Source organism: Thunnus thynnus, chromosome 19, assembly GCF_963924715.1.
Source record: "Thunnus thynnus chromosome 19, fThuThy2.1, whole genome shotgun sequence".
Classification (NCBI taxonomy): Eukaryota; Metazoa; Chordata; class Actinopteri; order Scombriformes; family Scombridae; genus Thunnus; species Thunnus thynnus.
In genome coordinates this window covers 12,460,498-12,475,523 of record NC_089535.1, presented here as the reverse complement: position 1 = coordinate 12,475,523, position 15,026 = coordinate 12,460,498, and the positions used below count along the sequence as shown (strand labels likewise).

At 40.7% G+C, this 15,026-nt stretch overlaps 1 protein-coding gene across 12 annotated transcripts in view; it reads right to left on the bottom strand.

Annotated features, from left to right (window-relative positions):
* Positions 1 to 15,026, bottom strand: part of add1 (adducin 1 (alpha)) — a 29,891-nt gene that overhangs the window by 2,864 nt on the left and 12,001 nt on the right. For 2 of the 12 annotated variants that reach the window (XM_067575278.1, XM_067575281.1), the window contains exons 2-15: positions 14,701 to 14,909; positions 13,753 to 13,915; positions 13,277 to 13,428; positions 13,015 to 13,095; positions 12,628 to 12,777; positions 12,374 to 12,517; positions 12,165 to 12,263; positions 11,629 to 11,802; positions 10,932 to 11,282; positions 8,103 to 8,198; positions 7,860 to 7,952; positions 6,166 to 6,252; positions 5,112 to 5,268; positions 3,491 to 4,638 (exon numbers count right to left, since the gene is read on the bottom strand). In XM_067575278.1, coding sequence (XP_067431379.1) covers positions 4,202 to 4,638; positions 5,112 to 5,268; positions 6,166 to 6,252; positions 7,860 to 7,952; positions 8,103 to 8,198; positions 10,932 to 11,282; positions 11,629 to 11,802; positions 12,165 to 12,263; positions 12,374 to 12,517; positions 12,628 to 12,777; positions 13,015 to 13,095; positions 13,277 to 13,428; positions 13,753 to 13,915; positions 14,701 to 14,909 — 2,393 coding nt within the window. In that variant the 3' untranslated portion in view covers positions 3,491 to 4,201. Of the gene's footprint in view, positions 1 to 279; positions 299 to 1,696; positions 1,713 to 2,272; positions 2,311 to 3,279; positions 3,370 to 3,490; positions 4,639 to 5,111; positions 5,269 to 6,165; positions 6,253 to 7,859; positions 7,953 to 8,102; positions 8,199 to 10,931; positions 11,283 to 11,628; positions 11,803 to 12,164; positions 12,264 to 12,373; positions 12,518 to 12,627; positions 12,778 to 13,014; positions 13,096 to 13,276; positions 13,429 to 13,752; positions 13,916 to 14,700; positions 14,910 to 15,026 lie in introns of those variants that run through there. The other 10 variants (XM_067575285.1, XM_067575286.1, XM_067575287.1 and 7 more) reach the window with 10 other exon arrangements.

The window sequence follows — 15,026 nt, the reverse complement described above, 5'->3', positions numbered from 1 at the left end:
ACTACTAAAAATATACACATAACACCCAAACTCACACCGTCACTCAGATCAAAAACCAAACAAAGATGCTCCGTTTCTCTTACATTACATATAGAAACCTCAAAGTTTTTTTTTTTATCTCTGAGAATGACAATAAGCAACAAAAAAATAAAATCCAAATAATTAATCAGGATTTTTTTTTTTCTTTCTGACTCCTTTTATTCTCCTTATTTTGACTGGTGCAAGCTGGTACACTTTATGTTACCTTCAATGAAACAGGGAAATCTTAATGAGTGCAGTTCCCTTGCTCATTTGCACCCTGTGTACAAACAAACAACAAGAAAAAAAAAAGGAAAAGTCTACAACAACAAAAAATACAGCAATACTGTACTTTCAGAGGTTTTAATAAGAAAACCACACAAGAAGGATTACGTAACAAGTCAGGGGGGATGAAGGTGAATTAATTCAAAACCTGAGAAGCTCTTAAAGTTAAAATTATTAACAGGAGTCAGAAAGTCTGAACCAGTGAGCATGAAACCAGCTGCTGGGAGTATAGACACTAGATGATCTTCATACTGAGAGCTAGAAGAGTGTTTGCATTTCTTTTCTAAGTTTCCAAATTACAATAAAGAAGTATACTGTGTGATCATTTCTCTCTCTGTCTTTATGTAGAAGTTGTTCTTGGAATGATATATCAAGGATTTAGTTTCTTTTAAAAAAATTTTTTCAAATGAATGAATAATCTTTTTCAGATAATCTACCTATAGCAGGAGAGTGATAGATCATTATCATAAAAGTGGAACATATTTGTTTGAATACACGAGCAATAAAGCATAAATCTAACCTTTGTGTTTGCCCAAGTATGTTTTCCTATAAAAAGCATCTAAACAGGGTTCTGTTGGAATGAAATACTGGTCTGATATTGAATTTTCCTCATCATATTATACTATAATACTAGGGCAAACAAGTTTTAGCCGTATGCCAAGTCTTTTTTGCATGTATGCAGCCGTTGAAACCCCTTTGTAGGTTTTCAATTTTCATTAGAGTCAAATTATGAGAGTAAAAAGTCAGAAGACACTTTGTAAAGCTTGACAGGCAACAGTAGCTAAGAGGGGCCAGGCTAACTAAACAGAAACAGCTTTTTTCATTAGTAAAATAGTCAAATATATTCAGAAATTTCTTATAAGTTTTGCTGTTTTTATTTTATGAAGAAATATCAGTGTTGATTTAGTTTGACTTTTCTAGAAACTATCTTTTAAATGTTATTTAGGTGACTGTCTCTTCCTGTAAAAATACTCCCAGCGAAAACAGTTAAGAAGCACTGAGTGCTGACGCTGCATCGGCTTCAGTAAACTTCAGGGATCAGTGGCCCAAACAGCATCCAAACCGCTGCGTCAAGCTCACACTGTGCAGCCAGATGCAAACACAACCGCAGTACAGCTTTGTTCAGTTTTTAAAAAAGTTGCTCACATGCAACAGAGACCTTTTGTCAAGACCTGAGAAAACACTACACACCAGTCGTCATTTCAGATCTCTCATGTCTGTCAGGACAGAGATGAGGCCGAACACACCGACAGATAAAAATGGACACTAAACACCACACAGCCAAGCTTTGTGCTTCAACCGTCTTTCAAGCTAAACCGACAGCGAGTCTCAGCAAAAGCCAACAGCAGGAAGTTTACTTCCGAAGCCACACTTAAATAAAGCACTGATGTACCTGGTAAAGGACTCGTCTGCAAGACAAAACAACATTCAACACGTTTTTCGAAACATTACCTGATTTTTCCCATGAGACAGAAAATATACAGTGTCATATAACATTGATAGAATGTGCATATATGTGCAAGAGAGGTTGGTTAACTTGATAGTGAATCATTAGCAGGAAGAGAAGAAAAGTTATCTAATGTAAAAAGGTTTGGTAGGTTGTGAGGTTTACTTCAGGAACATCCTCCACTGGGCTTACTGTGATTTAAATGCATGATATTACTGCGATAAGTTTGTAAGGAAGATATCAAGATGCCGTCAGCATTCAGGCCAGGATCGTTTTATTTTTTGGAGAGAGGGAGGAGCTCTGAAATAACCCCCAACAACACAACACAGAGAAAGAGATTCAGAGAACCGAGTTAAGACCGACTGAACAGTCACAAAACCCGGACAAACAGGTTAGTTCAAACCACAAAACAGCTCTAAAACTGAAGCCATGCAGAGAAAAAAAAAAAAGGGGAAACACAAGCATGGAGGTGACGGGTATAGTAATTAAGAGGGTGGTGAGGTCAGGTGGAACAGTACGTACTTACTATGGCAACAGGTACTCTTTTGTATTTCCTTCTCCTGATTGTAATCGCAGCCACAAAGAAGAAAAAAAGCACAAGTAGAAACAAATGTCTATGCAGATCAAACCACAGGCACCGTGTTAAATTATAAAAGGAATTAAAAAATGTGAAAATAGAGAAAAAAAAAAAATCAAACACCAGAAGAAAAAAATAAATAAATAAAAAGAATGGTTGGGAACCATTCTTAGTAGACCCCAAAAAAGATGGAGAATGGAAGCGAAGGGGAAAAGGAGATCTTGTCCAGAGAGACATTTGTTATATAACAACATTTCAGGTATTAGATTACACCGGCATTAAAAGCTACTCATCCCCTTCCTCCCTCATGTTGACTTTAATTAACTCACACAATGAGGAAAACTTGTTGTGTATGACTGGAATAATGCCAATTATCATTTAATTAAACTGTATCAGATTATAACTTCCTGATTCTTTTTTTTTTTTTTTTTAAAGAGCCAGAGCTGGTATCATTGTGAATGATACTGCTGACATACTGTAGGTGTAATCCAATAGTAATAAAGACCAAGAGGGAGAAAATAAAAAAGAAAGAACAAAAATAGTCTGCACTGGGGTCCATCAATTCATGCTAAAATACTTATTTTTCAAATATAATAATAATCTATTCAGTATATCTCACTGTTTTGTCTCTGGTATTAAACCTTGAGACTGCAGCAGATTATCTGGCCCTGTAATTTTCCATCTCTCATGGCGTAAACCTAATTAAATAATTAAAACCTCTTGGCCTCTTATTACAGAAAACACAGCACAGCAGCACCTGTAGTAGTATTATTAAAAGACCACGACATGAACAGACCCCAAGACAGACAGGCAGATGGACAGGCAGGAGCCTCCGCATTCCCTCTTTAGAGCCTAGAAAAACCAAAACACCCAGCCACAGAGGACTGGGGAAAAACCCATGCTGAACCAGGCAGGACAAGGCCAGGCCAGGTAATACGTCAAGCCAACCTACCTTCCTCTGCTCTGATTGGGGTGCTGGGAGGCGTGGTGGTGGGTTTCTGGCCCGCAGCCTCCTCCTCAGGCTCTTCTAGTTGTTCTGGTTCTGAAAGAAAATCCGCAGAAATAAAAACAGTGAGAAAAACTATTTACCCCAAATAAATAAACAATATAAAAAAAAAAAATCAAGGAACCACTTAATAAATGTTAAATCGATCTACATTATTCAAAATACCTTTAGAAACTTATAAATTCTGACTAAAGCTTTGTCTCAGAGAATCTTGTGCAACATTGCAACACAAAGAAAAGGGAGGAACATAAAGAACCAAACCAGGGAGGAAGCGTTAATGAGGAGAACACTGCAAACCCTTTCAGATAAATCCCAGTAGAGTCAACTTTATTAAAAGTGTCCCAAAGAGCCAAACAAACCAAAACTACCATTAGTTTTAATCAGAGGCACAGGAGGGAGAGTGGACACCAACAGAGATATATCCAGGACAGGTTAGCAGGAAGAGAAGGAGGACACCATTATTCAAGTCCACACATGGGTTGCTCTGATTGGATGACTGAGCTCAAACATAGTTTCTGCAAAAGGAAGGAAAAAAAAAAAAAAAATCGCAAAATCGCTTTTAGACTTGAGGAGTGAGCGCGATGGGTTTAAACCTCAAGATGAGCTTGCTTTTAACTCTTAACAACCTCTCTTCTCAGCTCCTCGTCCAATCAAACGGCAGAAAGGTATTTGATCTGCCAGAGCTCTGATGCCTTTAGACAAGACATCAGAGAGATGGGATGGGGAGGGGGAAAAAAAAAAATCAAGCAAAGGCTTCAGAGATTGAACTGTGGGTAGGGAGGGTGCTTGGACAAAGTAAAACAACGGCAGCAGACTCAAAACCCCCAGAAAGAGGAGAGAACACAGCAGGCGGGGATTCCCAAAAGTCTCAGTGCAGTGGTATGTAGTGAGACGGGCCAGGGCTGAGCAGGGGGGAGGAGGGAAGCGGAAGGCCAGAGTTTAGGCTGGACTCCGCTTCTTCTGGTGTACCTGGAGCCTGATCTCCCTCAGCTGCTTCTACTACCGTCGGCTCCTTGCTGAGGGCTAGCAGCACGGCGCAGTGGAACTCCTTGTGGGGGGAATCTGGTGCCGAAAAACACTCGTCCGCGGTCGAAAAAACTTCGTCTGTAACCGTCCCTGCGGAGCCCTGCTCAGAGGCCGGTGTAGCCGGGGTGGGAGCTGCGAGCGGAGCTTTCTCTAAGGTAGGCGAGTCATTCGCAGACTGTAGAGGTGTGGAGATAGAGGCTCGACCCTCTGGTACCATTTCAGGCTCTGGACAGGACTCACTGGAGGCCGATCCCTCCCTACAATCGTCTTGTCCCTGCACTGTGAATCCGTGTGTTTGGGTGTGTGTGTGGAGAGATAACATCACAGTCCGGCCAAACTGAAGATCATTCAAAAATACTTCCAATTTTATTATAACTATGTTTAAAATAAGTTTCCTATACACATTTCTTGAGGGACATTAAGGAAGAGTGATTACAGAAGGAGCAAGCTGGGAATTACACAACACAATTCCCTCTTGTCCCTGCAACACAATGTTACCCTGAGAACTCAAACCTGCACTGATGGAAGTGCTACCTGCATTGGTCATTATACAAGATAGTCAAATCATAACCAGAACTCATGACCATGGAAAACAACTGCAGATTTTTACACCTGAAACTTGGTAAAAGTGATAAAAGTGAGCCACACAGCTGTTCTTTTTTTTTAATTGTGACTATTGTTCCATCCCCAGTTTACAATTTACATAACTCCAGATTCATTTTTATCTTCTCAGCTTCACTCGTCACTTTTACCTTCGGGCCCTTTCTGTTTCTGCTCCACCTCCTTGCGGTATTCGTCCAGCTCCTGGTCGGTGAGTTTGGTGAAGGGGTTTGGACCCTGCTTGCTGACGATGACCTTGGGCTGGTACTCCTTTTCGATGATGGCCTTGGATGCGGTCACTAGCTCCCCCTTCAGGAGACAGACGAGAAAGAAGGAGGTGATCAAATATATGTTAGTCACTGCAGGTGGTTACACATTGCTGGCAGAAAATTTGTTGAAAATGAAAGTTAGATTTTTTGAAAGGGATTATCAGATAAGAGGCGGTTAATTTCAATAACTTTTACGCAGCATGAGCAGAAATATCAGCCGTATTAGGTGAATGTAAAACATCAGAGCACATGTTAGAGCTAACAGGCCATTTCATAACGCAGGAAGCACGTGTGATGATGCCAAATAATAGGCTACTTCTTATTTATGGTGAATTATTCCATTGAAAAACATTTTTTATTAAATCCAACACTGACAGATTTGAGAAAGAGTCCAACATTACATCACCAGGTACACAGAGAATGGCCGAGGTGAAGCAAAAAAAACCTGCAGTAAACTAACAAACAGCAGTAGTCGTATTCTATAAAACAAAAACATTGACTCAGTTTTAACTTTACTTAATCTTTCATGGACTTTATATTCTTTAAAATACATGCAGTCAACACCACCATCACTGCATAGAATACCTGTGCTCTTTACTTCCCATCTCAACTTGAAACGATATATTTTGAGATTGAAAATCTCTCCTGCAGACGGACTCGTAACAGCAAAATACATGTCTGTCTTTGACCCAAAGGATCCTAGCTGGCAGAAAGATACATTAATTTAACTGCATCCAAAGTTCTCAGGCTGTAGAAATGGTTAGGTCACATGACCATACAAACATAAGGGAGAATGGCCTCTTTCTAGCACCACTATTTGCTTTATATATACGGATATGTACAGGTGTAAAGTGCTTATCTGTGGGCTCGGGGGAACAGTTGGGAGGATGATGTGAAGTACAGGTGAGTAATATTTGTGACAGCAGCAAGTAAGTACCTTTCTAATTGATTTAGCAGGACTATAGGACCCCTCGGACACATCGAGGCCATCAATAGTGTCTGTACAGTCAGACAGAGGGGCGTCCTGCAATAGTAAACCCAGTGAGGTGGGGGCACAACCCAGCTCTTGAACACCAGCACATTCAAATTTGCAGTCTGTCAGGCAGGCGTGAATGTGTGCAGACATTCGCAAACATATCAACTTCCACACACGCAGAGGTGGAAAGTACTACGATATTCCTGCTAGATTAGAAATACTATTGCTTCGGTTTTATTACTCAAGTAGAGGTGAAGCTTCTTGTGTTGAAAACTGATCAAGTAAAAGATCAAAAATGACTTGGTCACTGTGAAACTGAGTCTTCCTGGTTGTACAACAACACAACTGCAGGCTAATCTGCAATTCTGCCTTGTTTTAAAAAGTAATTGTTCTCATTTATTTAAATCAGAAACTCTGTGAAATCTTGGTAAAAGTAAGATTACTTATTTCCAGCTGTCTTTGTGATTAGTTGCTTTCCACCTCTGCATCCACACGTACCCTGACAAGAATACAGGAACATTGGAAAAGCATGCAAAGAGAGAGTGTTGTGGAAAGAGACATGGGGTGATGGAAAGCATAGCAGTGATGAGACAAATAGCCAGGACAGGATCATGCATTGTGAGGACATACTATCCACACAAGGGGGTGCTGAACACTACAGTACAATGTACCGAGTCTTAAAACAACAACACATCAAGGCCTGCTTTGGTCTGCTACCTGATGTGCTGGGTGACGTTTTAAGTAAGCCATTTGATTAACACACTAGGAGAAATAATTAGCAGCTCTGTTTTAATATGCTCGTCGTCCTGCTCCTCTGTGTGTCTGGGTTAAATGTTCAGGAAGCTTAGTCTCCAATGTGGAAAAACTGAGCTACCCGGCGTAGGAAGGGCGAACCATGCAAACTGTACTTTATTTTTCCTCATGTTTTGCCTTTTTACCTCTTAAAAAGAGGATTAACAGTACATGCACAGGAAAAAAAGGCATAATTATGGTTGATTGTAGTGGGGATTTTGTTGGAACATTTCATGGAACCAAAAAGACCAGCCTGCAAAATGACAGATAACAGTCCTAACCGCAACGCAAAACAAATAAAAACCTCAAAGAAATGGAGGTTGGGAGAAAAACCAAAAAACAAAAAACCAACAACAACCAATGTATGAATACAGACACAACCTGAGCTGGCAGGTTTGGAGAGCAGAGTGAGGTTACCTCTCCCACATACTACTCACCTGCCAGATTGACAATCTCTGTGGTCAAAGAATAATGTCACAGTTATAAAGTCACCCCATGCTTGGGGACACAACATGGAGGACATGTTTTTTGCTCTCTGTTATTAGTGGTGAAGTTAGTCCTTCAGAAACTGATGTCAAATCAGATTACAACGGGTATAAAATTTTGATGGCAGCCAATTTTCTTCTATTAAAAAAAGATCTTTAATTTAACTTTGCGCACAATATTCACACATTGCAGCATTTTGGTTTAGGGGTGACACCAGACCTGGACAGAATATATTATTAAAATATTTTTTTTGGAAATTTGAAATGTATGTAGACTGAATAAAAAATAGACCAAACATGTGACTGTTTTCATTCATCTCCAGGTCAGGATGGCTGTAGCGGTGGGGTTTTTATGTGCCGGGTTGTTCACAGACTGACCTGGTTGAAGGAGCGCTCCACCACAGTGCCGGCACACAGAACCTGAGACTGGGGCCCTGCTGTCTTTATGTCCTGCAGGTTCTGCTCCCGGATCTATGAGAAAAACAAACAAAAAACAAACAAACAACATTTTAAGTACAAAAAAAGAATACTAAACATACAATACATCCTGCTTAAGAAGCCTTCAAGTACATTAAGAGCCTTAAATGGTCTTTATTTCATAGTAAAGATAAGCCCCGATACCTTATTCCTCATTTCCAGGACTTCTTTCGGGTTGGTGTTCAACGGGATGAACTGATTGGCTGCCGCAGCCTGGCGGAGTCCGTCTTCTTTTGTCCACTGTAAACACCACATAACGTGTTAAGAAAACAAATAAAGCCAAGATATACAAAATGACATAAAAACCCAAGCACAAAAAAAAATAGATTCAGACAAAATACTATGCAGGCTTCACAATACGAGAATCATGCTGAACTGAAATGGACAAAGTGAAATGACTGTAAATATGTTTTAATGCAAACCAGTGAACCAATGATGATGAAGCACATTTAGAAAATATGTGCAAGATTCATTTTTACTTTTATAAAAAGACGAAGAAGAGAAGAAGTGTAGTTTACTATGTGACTGTTTTACATCATTAACCTGCATTTCCTCCCTGATGCAGTAATGTTATCATCTAACTGAATCTAGCATGTTTGATCTGTGCAGTGAAGTGCACAGACGCTGACCGGAGCAGGGACTCAATTCTCTAAAAGCATTAAGAAGGTTTTGATATACAGTAGATTTTGCTTTTTTGTGTTTTTTTTTTTATGTGACAATAATCATAAAAGAGCTGAAATGACATTAAATGAATTAATGAGGAATTTGTCAAGAAATGCAAGAAAACTATTCTATAGATTATGTTACTCATTTTACACTAAATAGCTAATGGCCGTCTTCCACTATCATTTTTTTGTTTTTGTTTTTTTACATTCATCCATAAGACTCAATGCTGAACTCTAGAAACTAGATGAACCAGAATTAGGCTGCTGGAGGCAAGGAAGCACTTTAATACTAACAAGAAACCACATTTGACTCTATGAAAGTTTCAGCAAGAGAAACATAATGTTTATGAACATACTGGAAATGAGAGGAAATTGTGGTTTATGATTTAATAGCTGCTTGTACGACTGGTTTTAAGAGATAGTTATATGCTCCTTCGGGCGATGATTAGTCAGAAACTGCTAATAAGACAGTGTACTGAAAACCCATTTGTCATCATCATTGATATACCATTAGAATTAAAAAAAAAAATCAAAAAAACAACAAAATCAACTGAAAACATCACAGAATGAGAATAAAAAAAACAACAGAAAACGTGAAGGGGTAAGGGAGGGAGAAGTGAAGGGTGGTGGGTGGCGAGAAGTGAGGGAGTGTGAGGACAATGAGGCTGGCTTACGAAGCGAGAGTGGCAGTGAGGGGTGAGCTGGCATCACCAAAGTCATTTCCCAGGCTGATACACAACAACAAGGACGACAGAGATAAGAGAGAAACACACCCGAGGACATTCGCCCACGTTGGGACAAAAACAAAGCCATTGTCACAACGCTACACACTGAGACAAGAGTGTATCTTTCCAGCAGAGGATGAAACCTTTCATTGTTTAGTTAAATAAAAAATGTTCCTCTTAATGTGACAAACCCATCTCTTTTTTTTTTTTTCCACAAACACGTTGTTTTTGTAAACCTGGTAATGCTCAGCATGATTGCAGGAACCCATTTCTTGCACCAAACTGAATGAGCAGCGGGTGAGTAATAGAAATCAAATCTTCAGCTTTCATGCAAAATGTTTTTTTTTTTGTTTTTTTTTAAATCATTTTTGAAACTAAGCATGTAATTCGCTGTGGAAAAGCGGAAGCTCATGACTTCATTCCTGTATTTGCTCTGAGCTTGGCTGGTTAGCTGCCAAACTAGGGGGCTAGATGAAGAAGGGTTTCTTGATGGAGGTAGCTGGGTCGGGTTGGTTGAGTATGAGATGAACATGTAAACACGATATACTCACTGAGAAAGAGTCTCACAACACAACATTTCCTACTTTCCCAACAGGAGATAATTGATTTAAAAGTCAGGTCAAATTTGTTCAGTTTTGCTTTTTTTTTTTTTTTTTTTTTTGCTTTTAACAAATCCACTCATGCAGGCGATCACCTTGAGGTGTTCAAAACCAGAAGAAAACTAGAGAGAACAAAAACAAAAAAGGGGAAACGTACAACTGGGAGCAGTTGCAGGTATTTGAGGAAAATAAAAAAAATCAGAAAAGCAGGCTGCATAACTCTTTGCCGAGGAAATTTCATACTCAAGATTTCTGTTTGACTTTGTTTTTCTTTTAAAATGTCTGTCATGTATCTGGCATTATTCAGGAAATTAAATTTTCTCAATTAAAGCCATGCCACCTCCCTTATTTATGCAAGCAATGTGTTAGAAGATGTATAATAAAGAAGCTCTGTGTGTGAGCAACCCACAAAGCAAACTGACACTAATGAGATTTTAGTTGATATAGCCTCAAATCTCGCTACACTCGCTTTATTTTTCAAGAGTGCGTATTATGGTTAGCAGCAACATCACCGTGTCTTGCCATGTTTACCTGCCCACTTGAGGACTCATGCCACACCCCTGCTGCTCGCTCCTCTGGGAAAAACATCAACACCAACAATGCATTTCACTACTACACATGCAGTGGGGCATGCTGTGGGCAGATGGCCTGGCATCATGAAGCGTTAAGAGACCAGAAGGAAAAAAAAAAAAAAAACACCCAGCTAAGCTTAAGAAGTAATTAAAAGAGTAGAGGTAACTGCATCAGATAGGTGGGTTAATAGGACATCTTAAATTACAGTGAGTGAACCTAAAAAAAAGCTTAGCAGTGAAAAACAGGATTCTGTTTTTAGCCTGCAATCATTTATGTAAAAAGAAAAAACAGCTTTGTGCTAAACTTTTACCCCTCACTGTCCCCGGAGCCTCAAGATGCCGACCACCTACCCGTTTCCACCAACAAGGTAGCTGTAAAATCTATACTATGAACAATAAGGTAGGCACAGACCAAGCAGTTGGTTATACAGCTTGGCACGCAGACACCGGACGAGAGAGACTGCAGCAAGGGTTTGACGTGATCGTGTGTTATGTTCGTCCACACCTTAGGCTTCGACTTGGGGCTGCTGCCGTCGGGCCCGTCCTCGTAGGGCTCGTCGGGCCGGCCGCCGGCATTGAGCCAGCGGGTCTTGTCACGCTGGCCGCGCTGGAAGCTGTGTTTCAGCGGGGAGCGAGCACCTGAGTCGCTGTCCTCCCCGTAGGAGTAACCACCGTGGGAGGAGGGAGCGTTCTCCACGTCACTGTACTTTTTAGCTTTGTCTCGCAATGCCGGGCAGCGGTAAGGATAGCCCGTCCTGTAGCCCTGGGAGACATGAGGACAAGGAGATAGAACGACAGCAGGGTTTAGAAAATTATTAATACAGTAACTATCGAAGGTTAAAGCGAGACTATTTACCTTTTAAAAAGAAGAAATAACACATTCTTTTTCTTAAAAATGTTATTTATAAGCAATAAAACATACATTTGCTCAAAGCAATCTTATCTATTTGTGTTACTCTTACGCAAAAGTTATTCAGCAGTTTGGAAGACTTCACAGATTAATTGTGGATGTCATCAAACAAGAGATGTAATAATATATTTTCAGAACCTCCCACCTCTCCACTCTGCTGCAAAAAGTTTAAAGTTTTTCCCTTTTTCTTTGTAGTTACCAAGTTGTCGAGCATTCTCATGAGAGCCTCAAACTCCTGCTCCCCGACTTGCCACTTGGGGTGTGTAGAGGACCCATCACCGGCTGGCTCAGGGACCCGTGGGCGAGACTTGTATTTCGCCGGGTCCAGCATCACCAGATTATCTGGCCCTCCAGCGCTGGCCAGTGTTCGCACCTGGTAGAAATGTTGGGGGAATACAGACAGACAAAAACACAGACAGATCCAGAGTACAGAAGGAAAAAAAAAAAAAAAAAGTGGACATGAGGACATACAAAGACACACAAACATCCAATAAAATAAACATGTACATGAGGAAATATGAACATATATAGAGAAGTGGAGAGACAAGGGACAAAGACAATTGTTATGAAAAATACAGACAAACATATGATACCAAATATCACAAAAACAAATGACATACTCATACTCAAAGATATAGAAGTTATTTTACATAAATAAATGCCCTGGTGCTAGTCGCTATTGCCAACTCATATTACAAAGTGAATGTCCTTTACAGAGCTTAACGTGTGTCCTACCTGGATCTCACAGGCAGTGACCAGGTTGTGGATGTAATAGAAAGCTTCCTCCACTGTTTCACCTACAGACACCAAGCCATGGTTCCTTAGGATGAGCACCTGGAGGATAGGGAAAAATAAAAAAAACAGAAAAATGTCTGTTGTTGCTCCAATTCTTCATGTTTTCATTTACACTCACACACACACACACACACACACAGTGCCGTTACCTTGCTGTTAGGCCCCAGGTTCCTCTGTATGACAGCGGTTTCTTCATCATCCACCAGTATGCCATGGTAGTCATGGTAGGCCACCTCACCCAGAGACAGCGCCTCAGGTGAGATGGGCAGCAGGCCGCATTTCATGGCCGACACCTGCGTCCAAAAAAAACAAAAAACAAGGTGACATAACATATAACTTACTACGATGTGTCCATTTCTGTTTGTGTATTGGGTATAATTACTACGTGTGCACTGTCACTTACCGCAGCACCCGCAGATGTGTGTACATGCACAATACACTTGACGTCAGGCCGTGCGGCGTAGATGGCGGAGTGTAGAGTGAAGCCGGCCTGGTTGACCCCGAGGTTGGTGCTTCCTCGGTCCACTACTTCACCTTGAAGGTTTATCTTCACCTGCAAAGGCGGGGCGGACAACAACAGATTTAATAATCATGATATCAGCTATGCATCTCAATCAGACTACAAGCGGTTCATTTTTGTCAAATACCTCTGTGTTTTATTACATAAGAAATTAACTAATGGATCTAAAGAGGAATTAAGAAAAAAATCTCATCATTTACTGATAGAAAATTAGGAAACAAACAAAAGTAAAGACATGCAGCATCAACAGAGATCAGCACTGATTCTCACCAGACTGGACGCAGTGACTTCACTGTACAGGAGACCAAAAGGGACAATAAGGAAACGCTCCTGGTCTGAGTTCACCCTGACCTAAAGGACCAGATGACAGTCACGTTAGATGATACTGTTCATAGAAAATGGTTCACATTTAGCTGAACTAATCAATCAATAAAGAACGTTAGCCAGAACAAAGCTGATAAAGACAACAACTTTGTTAATTTAACTTAAGTCACTTGATCTGTTGTATTATAAAGATTGAAATTTATCTTACTGTGAGATGGTTGTAGATGAGCTGGGACCAGCCGAACAAGTCGGTGAGGCGATAGAAAGCAGCCAGCTTGCAGCGAAGCAGCTTCTCGCCCTTGTCGTACGAGATAGAGTCTGAGCCACGCAAGTCATTCACTGGAGTCACCATACCCAAACCTGAAAGATGAAGATGGGGTCAGATAGAGTTGACGTACAGTGAAGAGTTAACGGGGTTGATGGTGAGGAGCAAAGGACGTTAGAACAGGCGAAAATGGATAAAATACATCGCTCTGTACAGAAGAAAAGACCCATTTGTGATTTCCTTGCCCGCAGGGAAGGAGAGAAAAAAAAAAATTAGATGGATTCTGCTTACTGAAATCAAACTGGACTCTTTGTCCAGAAATGAATTCTGGCATGCAGTTTGTTAGTCATTGTGAGCAGAGACATAGCCGGGCTATGGAGGTCAAAAAGTCACACACACTCATTCACTTCTCTGCTTACTCATGTTGAGCGCTGCCATGCCTCCTTGTGGTGCAGCGGGATACATGGAAGGCATGCTGGTGGTCATGAAATCAGCGATCTGCTGCAGAGCCAACAGGCTCGTAGGCGTCTTCCCCTTCTTCAGCTGATCCTGGATCATCGTCTCCAGCTCATCGCAGAACGCCTGCCGGACATCGACGCAGACACACAGACAGAAGGAGACGAGAAGATCATAAGATCAAAAAGACGAAACACATAGAGGCACGGTGACGTAAAAAGAAAACAGGTAGGGACACTAACACAAAGAGAGTAGGCTGGCTTGAGATTAAGATGAGCAATTTTGGAATTAAAGCAACATTTTGTCTTCCTTTCAGTCAGATATTTTAAATGTTTCTTCTTGTTGTGTTCTCTCCATGATATTAAAATGAATTTGCAGAATCTTGAACCTTTCTTGAGACGGATAATCCATCACATGTCTGCTTCTACTGTTGTTCAAGTGGAGATTCACTTGAAAAGTCTGAACTATATTACAACAAAGCGATCATACAACCCTGACAAACACCGTTGTGACACCTTCACCGGGTTTCACATGTTCAGCCAATAAAACAAGGATACATAAATTTGAGACTGAGAAAGGTCAAAGAAAAAAAAGGAAGCTCATATAAGCACCATTCTGGGCTCATTTTCAAGACTTTTCATACACACAATAAGCCTTTAAAAAAAAAAAAACAGTGTTGCATTCATCTGGTCACACACACACTGTTTATGGGGAATAAACTAGATCCATCATGTGACATTGAGAAGGCTGCTGACTTAACACTAACAGAGTCTATTCATGTTTAAAAACGCCTGCTGTGGTCGTGTGCATTGATCAACTGTGACCATATTATTTTGTCAGTTCATGTAGTTGTATGTGCTGGTAAATCTAGACATGTATTTTGTGATTTATGACGTTTCTGTTCCACTAACCGGGCTCTGTAGTATCATGGAGACCCTTTTCCTCTGCTCCATCATGTTGAAGTCCTGCCGCAGGTCGGGAGCCATGTTTCTCTCCCTCTGGTACTCCGGACTGCTTTCATCCACCCGGTCGAAGTACCGCTCCTTGTGGGGGGCTGTGGTGGGAGGGGGAGCCGTCACCACTCCGGCACCTGACTCGCCGTTCATCCTGGTTTGGCCTCCTGTAGATGTGCATAGAAAATATAATTATATTGCTATAAAGTGGCCAATAATATAATATTTATTGACAGAAATTTCTAATTTAAGCAGCATTGAATATCAGGTGTTTTTCAAATGAT